The sequence below is a fragment of the Sus scrofa genome, chromosome X (genome assembly GCF_054392235.1).
Source record: "Sus scrofa isolate SSC_HxYL_T2T_F1_AM1 chromosome X, Sscrofa_HxYL_maternal_Yorkshire_Landrace_v2.0, whole genome shotgun sequence".
In the NCBI taxonomy this organism is placed as follows: domain Eukaryota; kingdom Metazoa; phylum Chordata; class Mammalia; order Artiodactyla; family Suidae; genus Sus; species Sus scrofa.
In genome coordinates this window covers 92,984,544-93,005,553 of record NC_139401.1, presented here as the reverse complement: position 1 = coordinate 93,005,553, position 21,010 = coordinate 92,984,544, and the positions used below count along the sequence as shown (strand labels likewise).

At 46.5% G+C, this 21,010-nt stretch overlaps 1 protein-coding gene across 12 annotated transcripts in view; it reads right to left on the bottom strand.

The window, feature by feature from the left end:
- Nucleotides 1-1,342: 1,342 nt before the first annotated feature.
- DRP2 (dystrophin related protein 2) overlaps nt 1,343-21,010 on the bottom strand; it is a 53,703-nt gene continuing 34,035 nt past the window's right edge. For 5 of the 12 annotated variants that reach the window (XM_013986299.3, XM_005673763.4, XM_085007297.1 and 2 more), the window contains 11 exons: nt 20,746-20,831; nt 18,911-19,068; nt 18,436-18,602; nt 13,857-13,968; nt 12,288-12,424; nt 11,904-11,969; nt 11,581-11,646; nt 10,274-10,417; nt 7,866-8,103; nt 5,610-5,730; nt 1,343-5,292 (listed from right to left, as the gene is read on the bottom strand). In XM_013986299.3, the coding sequence (XP_013841753.2) occupies nt 5,168-5,292; nt 5,610-5,730; nt 7,866-8,103; nt 10,274-10,417; nt 11,581-11,646; nt 11,904-11,969; nt 12,288-12,424; nt 13,857-13,968; nt 18,436-18,602; nt 18,911-19,068; nt 20,746-20,831 (1,420 nt within the window). In that variant the 3' untranslated portion in view covers nt 1,343-5,167. Of the gene's footprint in view, nt 5,293-5,609; nt 5,731-7,865; nt 8,104-10,273; nt 10,418-11,580; nt 11,647-11,903; nt 11,970-12,287; nt 12,425-13,856; nt 13,969-18,435; nt 18,603-18,910; nt 19,072-20,745; nt 20,832-21,010 lie in introns of all 12 variants that reach the window. The other 7 variants (XM_085007292.1, XM_085007295.1, XM_085007293.1 and 4 more) reach the window with 3 other exon arrangements.

Genomic DNA, 21,010 nt, shown 5'->3' with positions numbered 1-21,010 from the left:
TCTCAATAAAGGTTTTGTACTGATTACATGTTGAATATTTTGGATATATTGGGTTAATGAAATCTTATTAAAACTAACTTCGCCTGGTTATCTTTACCTTTTTAATATAGCTGCTAGAAAATTTAAAATTGCATGTGTGGCTCACATTATATTTCTATTGGACAGTAATGTTATATAGATCAGTGAGAAAAGAAAAATTGGTGGTGGCAAAGAGGGACCGACAGGATTTTATTTTGCCAGAAATGGCATTTTTAAAAAAAAGCTAGCATGGGGAATTCCTGTTGTGGTACAGCAAAAACAAATCCGACTAGGAACCATGAGGTTTCAGGTTCGATCCCTGGCCTTGCTCAGTGGGTTAAGGATTCAGCGTTGCTGTGAGCTGTGGTGCAGATCACAGATGTGGCTCGGATCCTATGTTGCTGTGGTTATGGTGTAGGCAAGCGGCTATACCTCTGATTCGACCCCTAGCCTGGGAACCTCCATATGCTGAGGGTGCGGCCTTGAAAGAAAGAAAGGAAGGAAGGAAGGAAGAAAAAAAGAAAGAAAGAAAAAGAAAGAAAGAAAAAGAAAGAAAGAAAGAAAGAAAGAAAGAAAGAAAGAAATATTACTAACAATTCCTAGGAAGTTTTAACATTTTTAGCACTCTGCAATATATATAGCCATAATCTCAGAATGAAGGATAGACTTTTAAATTGAATAAATGTAACTTTACAGAAACTCACTGCATTATCCAGATTTTTCTCTTATTGCTTTAAGCTAGTGAAAAATACCTCAGATTGTTGAGGATGACATTGAAGAACCTTTGCTATAAAGAGCTCATCCTGGAGTTCCCATTGTGGCTCAGTGGGTTAAAAACCTGACACGGTGTCTCTGAGAATGTGGGTTCGATCCCTGGCCTCACTCAGTGGCTTAAGGATCCAACATTGCTGCAAGCTTTGATGTAGGCTGCAGATGCAGCTCGGATCTGGTGTGGCTGTGGCTGTGGTGTAGGCCTGCAGCTGCGGCTCCAATTCAACCCCTAGCCTAGGGACTTCCATATACTGCAGGTGTAGCGGTGAAGAGCTAAAAAAAAAAAAAAAAGAAAAGGGAGCTCATCCCATGAGTAGCTAACTAGCTAATTTGGGGCCTTGTGTGGGGCTTTGAGGGGTGGCCACCCCAGGTAACAGTGGCAGACGGGGCTAGTGAGGCTCTCATGTTTTTGTACTTCGGGTATTGGACTCATCTGGTCACCTATGTTTTGCAGTGTTCCTGTGGCTTCCTGGACCCACCCTCTCCTCCCACACCCAAATGAGGGAAAGATGTGGAGTGTCAGAGTCAAAGGGTATAACCAGAGGAACCAAAGTAAACAAATACAAATTTATTCTTTTCAAAGCAGAATTGAAGGGGAAGGGGAAAAGCACCACAGTGAGTGGCAAAGTTAAACAGTTTGTTCCCAGCCCTGCCCCTTCATCCTAAACCTTGCTAGACTTGTGAGCCACCCTTGCCACTTCCCTGAATCCCATCCTCATGACCAGTCCTTACAGCCAGCAAGCAGCATAGCAGTCTGGCCTCAAGACAGCCCTGGGGACAACAAGGACATTCAGCAGGTGCCCCTCCAAATGCAGCAGCTGTGGGCGGAGATGGAGGCTGGGAGCTGAGCCCTGGCCTTGAGCCCTGCCCTCTCCCACAGTCATTGGCGTTCAAAGAGTAAGAAGGAGCTGAAGTATTCCTTTGTTCTCAGGGCCAGATTTTGGCAGGAAAGCCCAGAGATAGAGCTGCCCCCACTTTCTCCTCCAGTACTGTTCGTGTCAGAGCGGCTACTTTCTTTAGTTATCTGTCACCTACGTCAAGGGAACTTTGAAAAGAATCTTGGCCTGAAATGGCCTCTGAGGCTGTGAGTCTGCCACTGAGAATGTCTGCTCGAGGAATGCTCTAGCCCGCAGCTGAATATGGAGCCTGGATCCCAAACACACACACTTCAGGCATCATGGGTATTCCTTAAATTCATCTGGAAGGAAAACATCTCCTAGGATTGGCCTCTGCTGGGCCTCAGGCTTTCTAATTACATTGGCCTGCCAGCCCAGCTCCTAAAGTACAACAAACTCAAAGATTTCTCTATAAACAAATATTTACATGGACTTTGAAAGAAATGGGCACTTGGGGGCCTTGATTTCAGCTTTTCCATTCTGGAGGGAAGGGCAAATATCCTCCTGGGTAGGACTCTCTCTAGGGAACCATACAACAAACAGCCTGATATCCTCCAGCCAGTCAGCCTTCCTAATAATTTCCCAACCTGACTCCACTCTGCTCTCACCAAGAGCAGATGCACCCTCATAATGGCCTTTTGGCCTCTATCAGATTCTGTCAAGAATTCATCACCTATCAATCCTAACTGTTCCCTGATACTACTGACAACAACCCCAGCAAACACTCACATCCCTTATCACTGATGCTAATCTCACAAGTCAGAGGTTTTCGTTAGGCTCCCTACCCAACGGCTCCCTTCCCCACCCTTCCAGTACAGGGGCCATAAACTACACAGCATGACACATAATACCTCTAGGAGACACAATACATGACAGATGTCTAACATGCAACACATCTCAGTAAATCCCGCCTTAATTTGAATTCGCAGTGCCCAAAGATCCATTTACCTCACTGCAGACAAACTGCCCACATGGGCTGCAATGACTGTCATTAGATCCTCCATCGCTATGCTCACTTCAGGCAACAAGGTAAACACAGGACCACAAAGTGTCAGTGACCAGGTGACTGAGAATTCAACTCTCAACTTTCTGCTCTGGTCCACCTACAGCACAAATCCTACATAACAAGATCTACATCTTCTCTACTGTGGCCCGCTATCATTGCCACAGGCCTTCAACAGTCCAAGGGCTTCCAGGTGGAGAGGGGGTTATGGAAAGGATTTTCCAGAATTTTCCAGGTCAGATTGTTTCATAATATCTACCCTCCTAAGGCTTAGGTAGGCATATGCTTCAAAGACCCTGAGCTCTCTGTCCTAGAGCAAATTTCTTCTCTCCTAGTCCTACATACAATCTAGGCTCCTACAAATATGGCTCCCCTCAACCCTGCTGCCTGATGCCAAGGCTCTGTGTTTGATCTCCACCTGCCACCTGCTCACCATATATCACCAGTTCTCCTGCCCAGGACCTCATGAGCACTAAGGCAGAGTGTCCTGATGAAGCCTGACACCCTGAACCTGTGGCTTAGTGCCCCCTGGTGATTCTAGAAGGAGGCGATCCTAGGCTTCTGGACCCAAGCCACTGCCTTCCCTCCCCTGCAGTAGCTAAATCTAATTTCTCAGCAGTTCTACCCACTGGCCAACTGCTTGATTGTTACAGGACACTCCAACCATCTCATACCCACCTGACCTTGGTGGCAACTGCTACTTTCTTCAAGGCCCTGAGCCAGACAGAAACTGGAAGATGTCTCAGTTGGCAAGGGCTACTAAAAGCCTATTTGTTCCTCCCTTTCCACACGGGGTGAGTAGACCTTGGACTTGCTCTCTTTTGGCCCCTGAACCATTGTTTGGAGGAGCCCAGGAAAATTCACCTGAGGCCCAGGTCTCAAGGGAACAAGATTTGGAATGAATGAAGTGAACAGAGGGACTCTTCCTGTTAGATTCCTCTGGGGCCACAGGCTTCTGTTGTTTTGGTCTTGAGGACAGCTCACCTCAAACATGAATGGAGAGACATCCTGGGGGAGTAGCCAGGATGCATCTATCTGTCCAACCAGAGGCTGGGACTAACAAAGAGCAAGGAAGAACATTACTACATCAAGAGGTATTAGAATTTAATGTGTGAGTGAGGCCAGGGAAGTACTGACATCCAGTAGCTATGTAGGATAGGGATGTATGCATATAAACTGAGGCAAGTTAAGTCAACTGTGGGGTGCTAAGTTATAATGCTCCTTTTGACAGAAAGCTGCTTAAATGGGCTCTGACTTTGTTTAAAGTTCCCAAGCCCACTCCCCCCACCCCCATGCCACCCCCCACTATCTATTCTGAATAGTTTCTGGATAAAAGGAAGAGTTAACTCAGTTTGAGGATGGGGTTCACCTTCCAGAGTTAGAGACACTAGTTTTACGTAAAGGAAGGCTTTGCTGTTGTCTGCGCAGAGGTGGCCAACTCCCTGATCTGTGGCCAGTGGCTCCTAGGAAGGGCCACTGTTCTGGGTGGCTTGTTGCATCTGCCTTATGATTATCTGCGGGGCAGTCAGCCACCTTGTCTGACTCAGCCTAAGAAAGAAGGGTCGCAACCTGCAGGGGCGTGGGGCAGTAACACTCCTTCAGTCTAGAGGGTGGCTTCCCCTTCCTGACCCAAGAAGAAGACCCCCTTTGCTGAGCAGCTGCTGCCCCTCCACCAGGGCTATGAGGGCCGACTCAGAAGAGCCAAGGGTGGCTTCAGCTGGGTTCCCAGGATGCAACCCAGCTGGTCTCTCAGGATGCTGGGATTTTTCAGGAGAGGATCCGGGGAAAATACCTAAGCCCATAAGTATTTCTTTAATGTTTCCCAAAGTAAGGTGAAAATAGGAACCTAAATGAACCTTGAGAAAGGTCTGCCAGGGACTAAGGCAGACAAAACTGAAGATAGTGAAGGAGGAAACAACATCTATGTAGCATCGGGACGACTAGAGCTATGCCCTCGAGCTGAAGCTACATGACACATGTTGCCCAGAATTTTTCAGGGGCACTTTGGGGGTGGGAGTGTCTTTGGGATACCCTTTTGCCTCCCTGAGTTGGGCCAGAGAGTAGGGCTAACTCCGGTGTATTCCTAATGTTGGAGCCCTAGTATCATTACACTCCCCCATCTCCATGATTCCATGGAGAATGGAAAGGGGCTATGGGCACTGCTTCATTCTGCCAGGCAGCTTCACTGCTCCCCATTAAAATGGCTGGGCTGCAACAGAAGTGTATTTAAGGGACTGGCCTCAGACTTGAAGATTAAAGGGCACATTTCCAGAGTCAGAGGAATCATGTCCCTCCATCCCCCGCCCCCACACACCCACCTCACATACCACCAAATCCCTGCTGCTGCCTGGAGCTCGAATAACTCTGGCTGAGGAGTGTGGGGCCAGTGGGAACTGGAAAGGTTGGGTGAAGGCCAAGGGAAGGCTTTGACCAGAACTGGGAGAGGACCATGGACTATGGGATGGGGATCTGGTTTCCATCAAGAGGCCAGCAGGGTGTTGGCAGTCACATCAGAACTTCGCACGCTGGGGAAGGCATGGCGCAGCTTCTCCATGATGTCCTCCAAGCACAGGCTGACATCTTGGCTCTTTGACCCCACATCATCTGAGTTAGAAAAGAGAGATTTAGGAAGAGACCTAGAGATTCCCTTGTGAGGCCAAGGAGCTGTAGTAGGACGCTGCCTGCTGAAGGGCAAACCTATGGCATTTGTATCTTCCAGGCACCTAGGTACCCATGAGATGTTGGGCACACATTTGTGGAATAAAGAAATGAAGGAATCAGTCAATAAGTCAATCTTCCTCCACCCTAAGCTCAAGGCCAGGAGGAGAAACCAGTCCCAGCTATAGCAGAACTTTGGACAGGAGACCTGGGGCAAGACAAAGCCATGGAGGAAGGGGCTAAGAGGGGTCGGGGGAACTCACCTGCAGCCTCTGTGTCCGGAGTAGTCTGTCCCTTCTCCTGGGGGTGACTGCTTTCTGACTGCTGTGGTGAGGAAGCCAGGGACGAGCCTGCAGAGCCATTGCCATCCGATTCGGTAGGTGGCTAGCAAGAGGTAAAGCGTGGCTTAGGTGGCTTTGCATTCCTGACCTTACTTTGACAGACTCTTGAGCTTTGAAGGGCTTTAGAGACCTCATGCCCAAGCCTTCTCTTTTTATTTTTTTCTTTTTATGGTTGCACCTCCTGCAGCATATGGAAGTGCCCCAGCTAGGGGTCAAATCGGAACTGCAGCTGCCGGTATACACCAAAGCCACAGCAACACCAGATCTGAGATGTATCTGTAACCTATGCCGCAGCTTGAGGCAACACCAGATTCTTAACCCACTGAGTGAGGCCAGGGATCAAACCCACATGCTCATGGACGCTATGTCAGGTTCTTAACCAGGTGAGCCACAATGGGAACTCCTCGTGCCCATCCCTTTGCCCTTGGACTTTAAGGAGCTTTTGGTGATGCCTCAAACAGTGGCATCCACTTTTAGGAAACTTCTTAGATATTCAATTACTGAATAGCTTCTTTTTTCAACATGAATCAAAAGCTCCCAGTTCTTATCAGGATGGCATTGTCTCAAAAGATCTCTTGCTGTCATTTCAGCTATAATTAAGCTATTTAGAATGCAGTTCCCTTTGGAAATAGTAGAGTTGCACACACACTTGGTTCATGACATAGTATCAAATGTTAAGATCTCCAGGAACTCATCTACAGACCATACCTTGGAGGATCTAGAGAAGAGGCATGATGTGGTATTACTAGGTATGGCTAATGGCAATAAAAGGTAACATTTCTGAAGTGTTTATTATATTCTTGGCATCATGCTAAATTCTTTTCTTTTTTCTTTTTACAGCTGCACCTGCAGCATATGGAAGTTTCCGGGCTAGGGATCAAATTAGAGCTGCAGCCGGATGCTATGCCACAACCACAGCAACACCAGATTCAAGCCGAATCTGTGACCTACAGCTTAGGGTAATGCTGGATCCCTAACCTACTGAGCAAGGCCAGGGATTGAACCTGCATCTTCACAGAGACCACGTTGAGCCCTTAACCTGCTGAGCCACAACAGGAACGCCCATTCTTTAAAGGAATTATTTCATTTTATGTTCACCACAATTCCATGAAGTTAGTGTACTTTTATCCCTGTTTCACAGATGCAGGAACTGGGGTTTAGTGATGGAAAATAACTCTCCTAACATCCTACAGCCACTAATTGTCAGAGCAACATTCAAACCCAGGGCTGTCTGACTCTAGAACTATACTACATCATATACACTACCTCTCAAAGAAGAAAGGGCCCAAAAGTAACAAGTGACCCTTTCACAGCAAAAATCTTTCTCTTGGGAGTTCCCGCTGTGGCACAGGTCGCTGCAGCAGTGTGGGTTTTGTCTTTTCTTTTCTTTTTTCTTTTTTTTTTTTTTTTAGGGCTGCACCCGCAGCATATGGAGGTTCCCAGGCTAGGGGTCCAATTGGAGCTGTAGCCACTGGCCTATGCCACAGCCACAGCCACGCCAGATCTGAGCCACATCTGCAACCTACACCACGGCTCATGGCAACACCGGATCCTTAGCCCACTGATCGAGGCCAGGGATCAAACCTATAACCTCATGGTTCCTAGTCATATTCCTTTCCACTGAGCCACGATGGGAACTCCAGTGGTGTGGGTTTGATCCCTGGCCTGGCACAGTGAGTTAAAGGATCCAGTATCGCTGCAGCTGCAGCTCAGATTTAATCCCTGGCCCCAGAACCTTCATATGCTGTGGGTACAGCCATAAAATAAAATGAAAATAAAAATCTTTCTCTTGGCAAGCATGTCCAAACTTGCTTCTTTCCAGCAAACATCTAAGAAGCAAAATCAACATTCTGGATGATTCTTTGAACTCTGTTCCTTCAATACCATATTCAAGTATGTGGGGAGGTGAGCCCTCCAAAGCCCTTCCTCTGCCCTCAGCCCCATAGTGGCTTGAAAGTCACATGTAAGGACAGAGTGGAAGCTAGGTGCAAGAGAACCAGCCAAGCCAAGTGACATACCAGCCCCTTCCTTCTCCATCCCCCGCCCCCTCCCCCCCTTTCCTGGCTGCCAGCCCAGTTCTCTTCTGAAAGTCTTCTACCAGCCACTGTCAAGGAGCAGCTCTCACCCACCCTCTTGTGCTCGGAGGCTGCTCTGGTCCTTCCTCGGCCCCAGCCTCACCTGCAGGAGCAGCTCCCTTAAGCGCTGCAGCTGGGACTCGAGTTGCTTGTTGTGGTCTTCGAGAATCTGCATGCGCGTCTCCAGGCGGCTCTTGTGCTGCCGAAGGATCCGAGCCTCAGCCAGCAGCTCCTCGTTGCGGTGGTCCTGTGCCACCTCAGCAGGGCCCTCCCCCAGGGTGGGTGCTTCGGCAGCCTCCTCATGCTGCCACTTCAGGCGCCTCAGCTCTCCCTGGAGGATCCTGTCAAGGATGGAGAAGCCAAGTCCGATGGCCCTCATGGGGTATTGACTGTCCCGGGCCCACTGTCCCTTCCTACCTAGGTGTGAACAATCCCTTTGTTCTCCCATCCCCCCCCGCCCCCCCCCCGCCCCCCCCACCCCCCACAGCAGCCGTGCTCTCTCTGGCTTGAATGGCCAAATCCACTTCCTCTTCAGCACGTATGTCATTTATTCTGCCATCCTTAGGCCACAGAGCACGGAGACCTGACATTTCATATAACAAATGTCTCAGGGCTTTGATGTGCTGGCTCAGGGATTAATTCCGACCTTAAAATTGGACAGAAACACAGTCTGCAAATAAATGAGGCATTGGGGCCACTGACTCACCTACTCCATTTTCAGATTTTTAGATTCCAGGGGGAAGACCTAACATAAAGAAAAGATCACCCATCTTTTCTCTTTTCTCCATTACCCTCCTCCTCTGTCCATTTTAAACACCCGTTGTTGAGTCATCAAGGAAACAGATTCCAAAGAGATGATTTGTGTTGGGGCACATTACTTCTTCTTTTTCTTCTTCTTTTTTATTTGCTTTTTTAGGGCCAACCCTGCAGCATGTGGAAGTTCCTAGGGGTTAAATTGGAGCTGCAGCTGCTGGCTTACACCACAGCCACGTCAAATCTGAGCTGCATCTGCGACCTACACTACATCTCTCAGCAATGCTGAATCCTTAACCCACTAAATGAGGCCAGGGATTGAACCTGCATTTTCATGGATAACTAGTTGGATTCTTAAGCAGCTGAGCCACCACGGGAACTCCTGGGATATTACTCTTTATTTTTTGCAACTCTCTCCCTAGTGTTTCTCAGGGCCTCCCCACTGTTGCTCTAAAGCAGTGTTTCTTAAACTATCCATAGTGAAAAACCAGGGGGATTTTTCAATCCATTATGGATCAATATGTGGTCTGAATGTGCATGGCTAGTACACAGCTCATGCCACACAAGTTCAACAACACTCAAGCTGGTCTGTACCCTATTCAGTGAAGACAAGTCCACTAATTATGGGCTTGGATGTCATGGCAATGTCAAATTGCTCTAAAAGTTTTTTTAAAGCTGACTTTCTATTTATGTATTTATCTTGCTTTAAACCAGTAACAAATTGTAGATAGACCCTATTCTAAGAACTTGCTACTCCAAATACAGCCCACAGGCCCGCAGCATGGGCATCTTTTCGGAGCTGGTTAGAAGTGCAGGAAGTAAGGCCGCAGCCCAGCCCTGCAAATCAGATTCTGCATTTTACTGGGCTTTCCAAGTGCACACTAGTGTTTTAGAAGCACAGTTCTGGGATTGCTATTGATTCTACTACACATGACCAAAGTGGCTTGGACACTCCTCAAGACTCCTGCTGCCCTCCATGTGTTATGGAGGTCAAGACCATCTGCAAAATCTTCTTCACCTTTTTTCTTCCAGTCCTCAAATGCTCAATGCAATACTGTCCCCCTTTTATGGCTTTCACTAGGTGATAAGGATCTCCTTCCATTTCCAACAACTGAAAGTTCCTTGAGGGCAAAGATATGCCTCATCTCTTCTGGATTCTCTGTTTGCATTCTCTCTACTTGTACCTACTGGGGACGTGTAGATATTTGGGTTGAGTTAAAGGGATTCAAATAATTATTGGGTGAGCTAACTTTTTTTTCTTTTTCTTTCGTCTTTTTAGGGCTGTGTCCGCAGCGTATAGAAGTTCCCAGGCTAGGGGTCAAATTGGAGCCTAGGCAGCTTATGCCACAGTCACAGCAATGCTAGATCTGTGATCTATGCCTCAGCTCAGAGCAATGCCAGATTCTTAACCCACTGAGCAAGGCCAGGAATCAAACCCACCTCCTCATGAATACTAGTCAGGTTCTTAACCCACTGAGCCACAGTGGAGCTGTAGGATAAGCTCGCTTTTATTGAACCCTTCCAATAAGCCAGACATTGGCTAACATATTATATGCCTGATCATTTGATCTTCACAGGTGACTTGAAGAGGGACGTTCTATTATCATCATCATCCCTATTTTACAGATGAGGAAAGGGAAAATTGCAGAACATAAGCAACACGTTTAAGGCCACATAGCTAGAATGTGGAGATCCAGGACTTGAATTAAGCTGTCTGACTCTAGAACCCACGCAGATCTGTGCCACTGCCACACCCACCGGTTCTCATCCTCTAAGTGGGCCAGGATCTTTTCGAGCTCCCCCTTGCTTTCGGTGGCCATGCTGCATGGAGCCTGCTGTCCGAAGGCTGGCTCCCGGTCTGTGATGGGGCTGGAGTGCCGAAGCAGATACTGGTCCTCGTCTCTGTGGGGGGGAGGGGTGTGAGGAAAGGAGGTGGCCAGCCACTGAACCAGGAAACAGCTCAGGGTGTGAGTCCTCAGCTCCCAGCTAAAGCCCCAGGAGACATATGCTGGAGGATTCCCTCTCTAAGTTACATAGACAGGGAAAGGCCATGTATTCGGGCTTAAGAGGAATGAAAGTAAAATAGATAACCAATAAGGCCCTACTTACAGCACAGGGAACTATACTTAATATTTTGTAATAACCTATAGGAGAAAAAAAATCTGAAAGAAGAATACATATATATACATATATACATAATATGAATATATACTCTAGAATATACATATTATATGTATATAATCATATATGTATATGAATTACTGTGCTATATACCTGAAACTAACATGTTATTATAAATCAACTCTACTTCAATGAAAAAATTTTTTAAATTTTTAAGAAGGGAAACAAAGAGGGATGAAAGTATTCAAAGGTGGCAGGAGTTGTGGTTGGGGGTAGCAAGAGAGAGTGTTTTCAGAATACTGGGGTTTCTGCGTTCTACTTATAGCAACCAGGGAAACCATGAGCAAATTATTCCTCTCTCTGTGATGTTCCCCCATCCCACCCCCATTCACTTTCTCACCACCACTGGGATCATTGCCTGCCTGAGTCCCAGTCCCAGGGCTAGATTTATCCATGTGGTAGCAGTTCCTAGGTCCTCTAGGGAGGCCAGGGACCTTCCTAGAGATGAAGGGTCCCTCCTCTGGGCTATAGCACCAGGGATTCTCTCTGGCCATGCTTTGGTCAAGTCTCTGGTGTCTTCCCAGAGTGGACATGGCCCTAGATGGGGCATTGGCTCTGAGCATAATAGCTCACTTCTGCAACTTTATATGGGGGCATATTCTTCTTTCCTTGGAGTTGGGCGTAGAAGGGTGGAATCTTGCAACAGGAAGGGACCTTGGCAGATGGCAGGGAGGTAATGCGTCATTCATGCCTCAGCTCAGTTGATAGAAGACAGACTGCTTCTCTTATTAAACACTGTGCCCCCAAGCAGCCTTCTGTACTGAGGGTGTCAAAGACCCTAACCACCACAACCCCCTCCTCTTAAAGATCTATCCTGCCCAAATGGTGGCAGAGGGATCCCAAAGAAAGCTATTCCTGGCAAATAAGCAGGTGTGAAAACTCACATGCTGTCATCTGGAGTCAGGCTGTCATTAAAGAAGGAGCAATTTTGACTTTCCATCTCAGCAAGCCTGGAAAGAAAGAGCAGGAACAGAAGGGAGAACAGAATGTGAAGCCTGCTTACATCTCAAGGACTCTAATCCCACAACAGGATAATCAGCTTTGGGGGCTGTCCCAAGTGCCCCTCTCCCCAGGCATTGGGCCTCACTGGCTGCTGCACTGTGTACTGTGCATGTCTCCTCAGCCCTGACCCCGTTTTCTTTGCCTCCACTGAAAAGCCTTCTCCCCTGGACTCCTTACAATTCCCCTCCCCCAAAGCTGGTGGTACCTGCTGGCAAAATGCTCAATGCGGGAGTGTGTGTCAGCGTGTGGCAACATCGGGGAAGAAGCTGGCCTAGAAGAAAGCAGCAGAGACTCAGAAGACCAAAGACTGGGTAGCCGAGCACACTGTTTCCTCCGCACCACTCTTCCACATACACACCACCCTACCACCGCCAAATTAGGAAGGACAAAAGCTGATGGGAACAAGATACAGAGATTTAATTCTAGTCTATTTCTTAGGTCAGATTCCTCGTCAGGCCCAAGCTGAACTGTCACTGGTTGGGTTGGCCCTGGAACACTGCCCTAGCCCACGTGGGACTCAGCCCCTTCACAGCACATCCCCAGGCTCAGTGAGGATGCCCGTGGTCCCTGCTCAGCCACCAATACTCACGTCTCACTGTAGTCGGCCTCCAGCACTGATTGCACAGGCAGATAACCTCGCTGAGGATGTTTGCTGAAATAATGCTTTGAGCGGAATTTGTTCTTTAAGGTAGTGGCAAAGTCCCGCATGTTTTCACTGGATGTGGTCTAGGGGGAGACAAGATAGAAAAACTCACCTTAAAGGGCTATTCCAGGGAGGTTTGGCTTCTCCCCTAGTGCAGGGAATGTAATAGTTCATTCTTGTTCATGTTTACCACACCCCACTCTTAGAAAAAGACCTAAAAGGATACATGCCAAACTGTGAACACTGGTTGCCTGTGGGAAGTTGGACTGGAGAGGTGGGGAACATTCTGAGGAGAGAAGGGAACTTTGTTTTAAACACCTCTATATAATTTGACTCTTTTATAATGATCTTCTATTTGTTAAACTTTAAACATCTTTTACATAAATTCTAGGGATGTAAACGATTTGCAGGAGCTACAGGATTATCAGTCTACCATCTTAAGCCAGTTTTCCATGTGTGACATTCATGATTTTTTTTTTCTTTTTTGGCTGCCCCGAGGCATATGGAGTTCCTGGGCCAAGGATCAGATTTAAGCTGCAGTCTTTCCCTATGCCACAACGCTGGATCCTTAACACCCTGCGCTGGGCCGGGGATTGAACCTGCATCCCAGTGCAGCAGAGACACTGCCAATCCCGTTGCATTACAGCAGGAACTCCAATAATGTTTATTTTTAAATGATTATAAATGAAAAATAAAGGGCAAGGTCCCCGCTTCCATTGGGTCACATATGTTTCTGTGCCTACGGAATTTGGAGAAGAGGTGACAACTCAGGGAGATGGATCATGGAGATGGGGAGGTAGGATGGAAGAGAGCAGCAGCGGGGGTGGGTAGCTAGGAATATGCTTGGGACTTTGGGAGTATCTGTGGGGAGAGAGGGATAAAGGAGTTTAGAGAGCAGAGTCAGCTCAGGAAGCTAAGCCTGTTGCTGTGCATCCTGAACACAACAGGGGAGAAATTCTATGACTAGAGTTCAGGGATGCTGACCCACCTGAGCCCTGGAGGCTGTCTGTGAAGGGCACAGTTTCCAATGAAACCCAAGTAGGTTTTGGGTAAAGGAAATGAAAGAAAATACCCCCCCCCCAAGAGATTGAGTAACGAATTTGAGCATAAGCATCAGTATTGACTAGAAGGGATGGAAGCAATGGCAAAGTGGCAGATGAAGACCAGGAGGCATGAACAATCCAGGAAGCTAAGCAGGCAAAAGTAAAGTGAGAGAATAGAAGGTGAGTCATCTGCAACTGCCTTGCTCTATTTTTACCTGAGACTTTTCTCTTCAGGAGAATAGTAAGTATCTTTTAGATGGCCAAGGGTATCCTGTGCTGCTCTAGTGGGGGAGAAGCCCTGCTGGATGAACAGAGAGGTTGGGATCCCCCAAACTGGTGAATCACCAGGACTGTTGGGAGAATGCTCCCCAACAGAGAGCAAAATACAGTGAGCTAATGCCTGGCAAAGTGAATCAAGGGCCCAGAAGCTGAGAGCAGCCTGCCCCTCCTGCCCAGCCCAGAGGCTTCATACCGGGGTGTAATACTCCATGATGGGGTAGTGCAGTTTGTTGCCTTTGCTGGCCCTGCCTGTCAGGAAGCAGGTCTGGCAGATGTCCACGTTAAATTGTTTCAGACTCCGGTACCTTGGGGAGAGGAGAGGTGGCAGGAAAGAGGATCCAGTGTACCATAGTGACCTCCCCCCTCCCCTAACATCCCAATATACACCCACATTAGAAGGGGACAAGGCATGGAGCCATAACCTCCTATATGGGGAGCACTGAATCACCTATACATTTCAGTGGCCTATACATCTAGTCTTCACTAGATGACTAGTCTTACCCCAGAGACCATAAATCTTTTTAGGGCTGCGGCATGTGGAAGTCTCCCGGCTAGCGGTCAAATTGGAGCTGTAGCTGAGGCCTACACCACAGCCATGGCAACACATGATCCAAGCTGCATTTGTGACCTACACTGCCATTTGCAGCAATACCAGATCCTTAACCCACTGAGCAAGGCCAGGGATTGAACTTGCATCCTCAGAGACACTATGTTGGGTTCTTAACCGCAGAGTCACAAGAACTCCCTCACCATATTTTTTAAAAAGGAGTGTGGGACAGGGGTAAAGAGCTCATTATATCAAATAGCCTTCTAAACAAGGATGGCCCAAAAGGTATCACCACCTGACTGAGAAAAGGTACATTTCCAATATGAAGATAAGTGATTTTACCAGCCATAAGCAAGTTAGCTAAAAGTTATTCCCCAAAGTTATTTATAATAATAACTCTATTATGATGGAATACAGACTAGCCCTTCAGATCCACTTCCAAAGCCTGATTGGACTGCCCCGACTTAGTAGCATAGGATGGTGAAATGTCTAGACTTAGCGCAGTCAGAGGACCTGCCATCTGGTCCAGGAGCTACGCTAGCCAGCTATGGGAATGCCACCTCTGTGCTTCATTTGCTTATAAAAAGCAGCATGTCTGTAAAGAGAGTATTGCTAGTGCTTTAAAAAGGCACGGCATTATAAATCATCTATACTTTAATTTTTTTTTATTTTATTTTCCCACTGTACAGCAAGGGGGTCAGGTTATCCTTACATGTATACATTGCAATTACAGTTTTTCCCCCACCCTTTCTTCTGTTGCAACATGAGTATCTAGACATAGTTCTCAATGCTATTCAGCGGGATCTCCTTGTAAACCTCTAAACTGAGATGTTCTACTAGTATAAATTAAACATCATATTTTGAAGACATTCTGAAAAAAATGTAAAATAATGTAAAAAACAAGGTATAATAATTTTAATACTGATTACATGTTGAAATGATAAATGTTTTGGGTATATGGGGTTAACCAAATATATTACTAAAGTTAATATCACCAGCTTTGTTTTTTTTTTTTTTTTTTTTTTTGTTTTTTTTTTTAAGGTAAGAATTCTATGGTGGCCTAGTGGTTAAGGATTCAGCCTTGTTACTGCTATGGCTTGGGTTCAGCCTCTGGTCCAGGAACTTACACATGCTGCAGGTGCAGCCAAGGGGCGAAAAAAAAAACAAAAAAAAACAAAAAACAAAAAAAAACAACCAACAAGAAAATCTTTAAGGAAAGAAAAAGGTAAAAGCAAGAATTTTATGGGAGTTCCCTTTGTGGCTTAGCAGTTAAAAAAACCCAACTAGGATCCATGAGGATGCAAGTTCGATCCCTGGCCTCACTCAGTGGGTTAAGGATCCAGCATTGCCATGAGCTATGATGCAGGTTTCAGATACAGCTTGGATTCTGAGTTGCTGTGGCTGCGGCATAGGCCAGCAGCTGCAGCTCTGATTCGACCCCTAGCCTGGGAACCTCCATGTGCTGCAGATGTGGCCTTAAAAAGCAAAAAAAGAGGAGTTCCCGTCGTGGCGCAGTGGTTAACGAATCCGACTAGGAACCATGAGGTTGCGGGTTCGGTCCCTGCCCTTGTTCAGTGGGTTAACGATCCGGCGTTGCCGTGAGCTGTGGTGTAGGTTGCAGACGCGGCTTGGATCCCGCGTTGCTGTGGCTCTGGCGTAGGCCAGTGGCTACAGCTCCGATTCAACCCCTAGCCTGGGAACCTCCATATGCCGCGGAAGCGGCCCAAGAAATAGCAACAACAACAACAACAACAAAGACAAAAAGACAAAAAAAAAAAAAAAAAAAAAAAAGAATGTTCATGGTAGTACTACTTATAATTGAAAACAAACAACCTAAATATCCATCAGTATGAAAATGGATAAATTGTGATGTAGTCATCATATAGAATACTTGATGCATATAAAATGAATTAAAATGTATGGATAAGGAGTTCCTATTGTGGTACAGCAGAAATGAACCCAACTAGTATCCATGAGGTTGCAGGTTTGATCCCTGGCCTCGCTCAGTGGGTTAAGGATCTGGCATTGCCATGAGCTGTGGTGTAGGCCTGCAGCTGTAGCTCCAATTCCACCTCTAGCCTTGGAACTTACATATGCCTTGGGTGTGGCCCTAAAAAAATAAAAGCACCCCCCCAATAAAATGTACGGACTACCGTTACCAAGATAAATCAATTGTAAAACATCACACTGAGGAGTTCCCGTGGTGGCGCAGTGGTTAACGAATCCGACTAGGAACCATGAGGTTGCGGGTTCGGTCCCTGCCCTTGCTCAGGGGGTTAAGGATCTGGCGTTGCCATGAGCTGTGGTGTAGGTTGCAGATGCGGCTCGGGTCCCGCGTTGCTGTGGCTCTGGTGTAGGCCGGTGGCTACAGCTCCGATTCAGCCCCTAGCCTGGGAACCTCCATATGCCGTGGGAGCGGCCCAAGAAATAGCAACAACAACAACAAAAAAGAAAGACAAAAGACAAAAAAAGACCAAAAAAAAAAAAAAAAAAGAAAAAAAAGAAAAAAAGAAAAAGAAAGAAAAAGCATTTTATGATGAAAGCCAAATTCAGGATAGCAGCTACTTTGTGGGTGGAGGGGGGAAATGCAATCAAGGAAACTTCAAATATATTATTTTTTAATGCTCTTTTTCCCCCCCTTTTTTATAAGGGCCACACCTGTGGAATACGGAAGTTCCCAGGCTAGGGGGCACATTGGAGCTACAGTTGCCACCTATACCACAGCAACACCAGATCCTTAACCCAATGAGCAAGACCAGGGATTGAACCCACATCCTCATGGATTCTAGTTGGGTTCATTACTGCTGAGCCATGATGGGAACTCCCAAATATATTGTTTAATGTATTATATAATATGTAATATATAAATTAGTAGATATGTGAAATATATATATTATATAATATATAGTATATTGTAAAATATTATTTCCCTTCTTTTTTTTTTCTTTTTATGGCTGCACCTGGAGCATCTGAAAGTTCCCAAGCTAGGGGTCAAATCAGAGCTGCAGCTGCACGTCTACACCACAGCCACAGCAACACCTGATCTGAACCACATCTATGACCTACACCTCAGCTCACCGCAATACCGGATCCTTAATCCACTAAGTGAGGCCAGGGATGTAATCCACATCCTCATGGATACTATGAGGAGTTCTTAAACCACTGAGCCACAAAGGGAACTCCTTGTTTTATTTATTAACCTTGGTGGTGGGTGCCCACAGTGGGACACTAGAGCCAGCTCTTACCAGCTCGTGAGAGCCAGTTGTTAAAATTTTATGAATTCTCCAAGCCAGTTGTTAAATATAGTCATTATATAAAAATTAAGTCATATAAACTCATAATTAAGCAAATGGTATTAAAAACAAAGGTAATAAATACTCCATCTCATCACTTCCTATATTTCACTATTATCTATTATGCTCTTGAGGTTGTCTACATCTATTGTACCTGATGGCAGAAATATTTTTTGTCTTTTTAGGGCTACACCTGTGGCATATGGAGGTTCCCAGGCTAGGGGTTGAATCGGAGCTGTAGCCACTGGCCTACACTGCAGCCACAGCAACACCAGATCTGAGCCGCGTCTGCGACCTATACCACAGCTCAAGGCAACACCAGATCCTTAACCCTCTGAGTGAGGCCAGGAATTGAACCTGCTTCCTTATGGATGGTGGTCAGATTCACTTCTGCTGAGCTATGATGGGAACTCTGGAAATACTTTAAATGGTGTGCAACCATGCATCTCTTCCTAACCTCCTATTGGCAGCTTGACATTGGCCATGGTGGGAGTATTTACATCATGGAAACTAGCCAATGCATAAATCAGGTTACTATTTCGCTTTCTGGACAGTAGGTTGTGAACCATCTGCCAGCATACATTTTGGTACAGAGTTCTCATATGTCAGGATGCTGGGGCTTCTGGGTTCTATTTAATACTCCCTGGGAAACACTGTGTAAATTACTTCCCTTTCTGTGTTGTTCTCCCACCCCATCCCCTTTTGCTTCTCTATATGATTTTATAGGTCTAAATATTTCATAATACCACTAAGACAAAAGAAAATATTTCATTGTTTCTGTGCAATCAGAATGATTATAACAGTATATAACAAATACAATAGATTAGTTGTAATTATCTAATTATGCAATGCATTGTTTTATAATATATAATTCAAATGTAACATGGCCTATTTATTATTAATATCATTCCAGCAGATACTGCCTTCCCTACCTGAAGCCCTTGATGGGACACTGCCTACAGATAGAGCACTTGGTCTGATGCTTCACTTGTTCAGCAATGGTGACCCGATGCAGAACAGCCAGCCACACCATAGACTGGGGCTCCAAGTTGACCCATTCCAGGAACTGTGAAGCTTCAATAACTGGCTTCCCAGTGCTCTAGGGAAACAAGACCAATGGCAATATCTGAGGCCCAAAGTGTTTCATTCCTAGAATGACAGTCCTCTAGGGAGGTGGAGAAACAGCCAGTCCTGTTCTTCAGAAATGTCCACTTTCAACTGTGTCCTAGTTGGTCCTCCCCGAAGGAATTGGACCCTAGAAGCTCAGAGAACTCTCTGCCCTCTTATTCCAGCCCAACAAACTTCCCTACCCCTGAGTACTTCAGATCAAAACCCTAGTTCTTGTCCTCCCTTCTGCCCACCCTCCCTCCTTCCTTTCCTTTCCTCCCTCCCTTATTCCATACTCACAAAACGGAAGCAACTACGGACACTGGGCTCCACATTGCTGCCGCCAAAGGCTGCTACTTCCCCCAGCTGACGGGGCACCTGAATGGCCTCATGAAGCAGGACACCAAGGTGGCGTTGGTCACACTGACTGCCTGAGTTGGCCACTTGGCTGAAGAGGTCTGCTGGTCCCACGGAAGTCATGGCCAACCCCGATCCACAAATGGCCAGAGAATGGTGAGAGGAGAAGGAGCAGAAAAAGAAGACAGGGAAAGAGCAAAGCACATCGACTTAACTAATGATGTTGGCAACTAGAATACCTAAAGGTCCATCCATTACCTCCTAGAAGCCCAGAAGTTCTAAAAAACAGCATTCTCTGGGTGCAAAGAGAAAAAAGTGAGAGAGACACAAGGAAGGAGAGTATCAGAAAGAGAGGGGAATCAAGGGGGGGAATACAGATGGCGAGCTGTGTGTGAGAGTAGTGTCAGACACAGATGTGACACTGCTGGGAAAAAAGATTCTTGAGAAGCGAGACGAAGGGGTGGGGGGTTCAATGGTGCCTGAATATGAGTCTCAGTTGGTCTGTCCTATCCCTTTCTGTTCATATAGCCCATGTAGTCTGATACTGCAGTAATCTCGTGGTTATCCGCACAAATGGAAAGAAACACTGTCATGGATAATCCAAAAAGAGGAGATAATTTGACACAGTCAATCATCGGAGAATTAGTTCTAAATGACTGTGGAACAGATTCTGGTATTTACATTTGAATATGGGCTACATCTGCCTTTGTGGGAACTTCCCCATCCCACCCCAACCTTAGAAAACCTCCTCCAGAAGTTCTTGCCTATCTGCTTCATACCTCACCAGGGCCCAGGAAATCAACAAAAGTAGAAGGCAGAGGGCCTGGGTTTTAGTTCTGGATCCATTATTGAGTAGCCGGTAAAACCTTGGGTAAGTCAGGAACCTCTCTATGCTGCAGTTTCCTTACTTGTAAATTGAGACTAAATCATCACTGTCTATCCCATCTCAAAGGACCATTGGGAGAAGTAAATTATGTCATAGCTAGGAACATGCTTTTTAAAGTCTTCTTCTTTGGAGAGTTTTCTTATACTGCTGTCATCCCTCTCCTGTGAGCTGATATAACACATATCCTCTGCCATTCAGATTATTCTAATTAGCACTCTAAAAAAATGCTTTCTGTGTACTTCTGTCTCCTCCTCTGGACTTGAAACCACTTGAGGCAGGGACCATGTCTAATTGGACCTTGTACTCACCACATTTAGCATAGCAGTCAGCACACATTAAGCACTTGACAACTAATGATGCTGCTGCAGAAAGATGCAAAATGTGTACAAAAGAGGGAGGATGAAGGAGATAGCAAAGGCTCTGTACACCAGAGAGGTTAACACCTACCAAATTACCTAATGTCCACCACCCAGACAATGGGAGTTATTGCACATAGCCTGCATTTTCACGGGGGTCAGTCTCCAGAAGAATATGTCACATGGCTTGAGCTTCAGACTGGGAGAGGGCTAAGCCTGATAGGCCACAGGGAAATGGAACTAGAAAGTCCAGGTCCTGGGGATCCCAGGATGCCAACTCAGATTGTCATCAAGTCATTACACCGGATCAGAAGAAACCAATGCCCTGGGAGGGACAGGGGGACTAATACCAGGCCTTAGACCCATCTTGGCCTTGGGCTGCTATGGATTCTTTGCAATAATCTGGACCAGGAAGCATTACAAGGTAGCCAGAGTAGCCCTCTGCTGAGTCATCAGACTGACCTTCTGTTTATCTTACCCCCTTCATCCTCCCACCACACCTCCTCCCTCCACCCAAACTTTGGAGTTATACTCACACTGCAGTTTTTCCTTCACTTCTGTGCCACACAGGCATGCAATGCCAGTCTTAAAGGACAATGCCCGCATCTTTCCACTGCGACCACTAGGTTTAAAAGAAGAGACTGACAACATGACTATCTGTAAAGGGTTAACATTTGGCAGTCATTTCCCTCACAGGGTTGAACCCGGCAGGGTTCTGTGACAACCATGTCCCAAGCTGAGCTGAGTCCAAGTCCACCATAGGAACAACCCCTTCCCGCTACACCCATTCCAGGCGCCCCA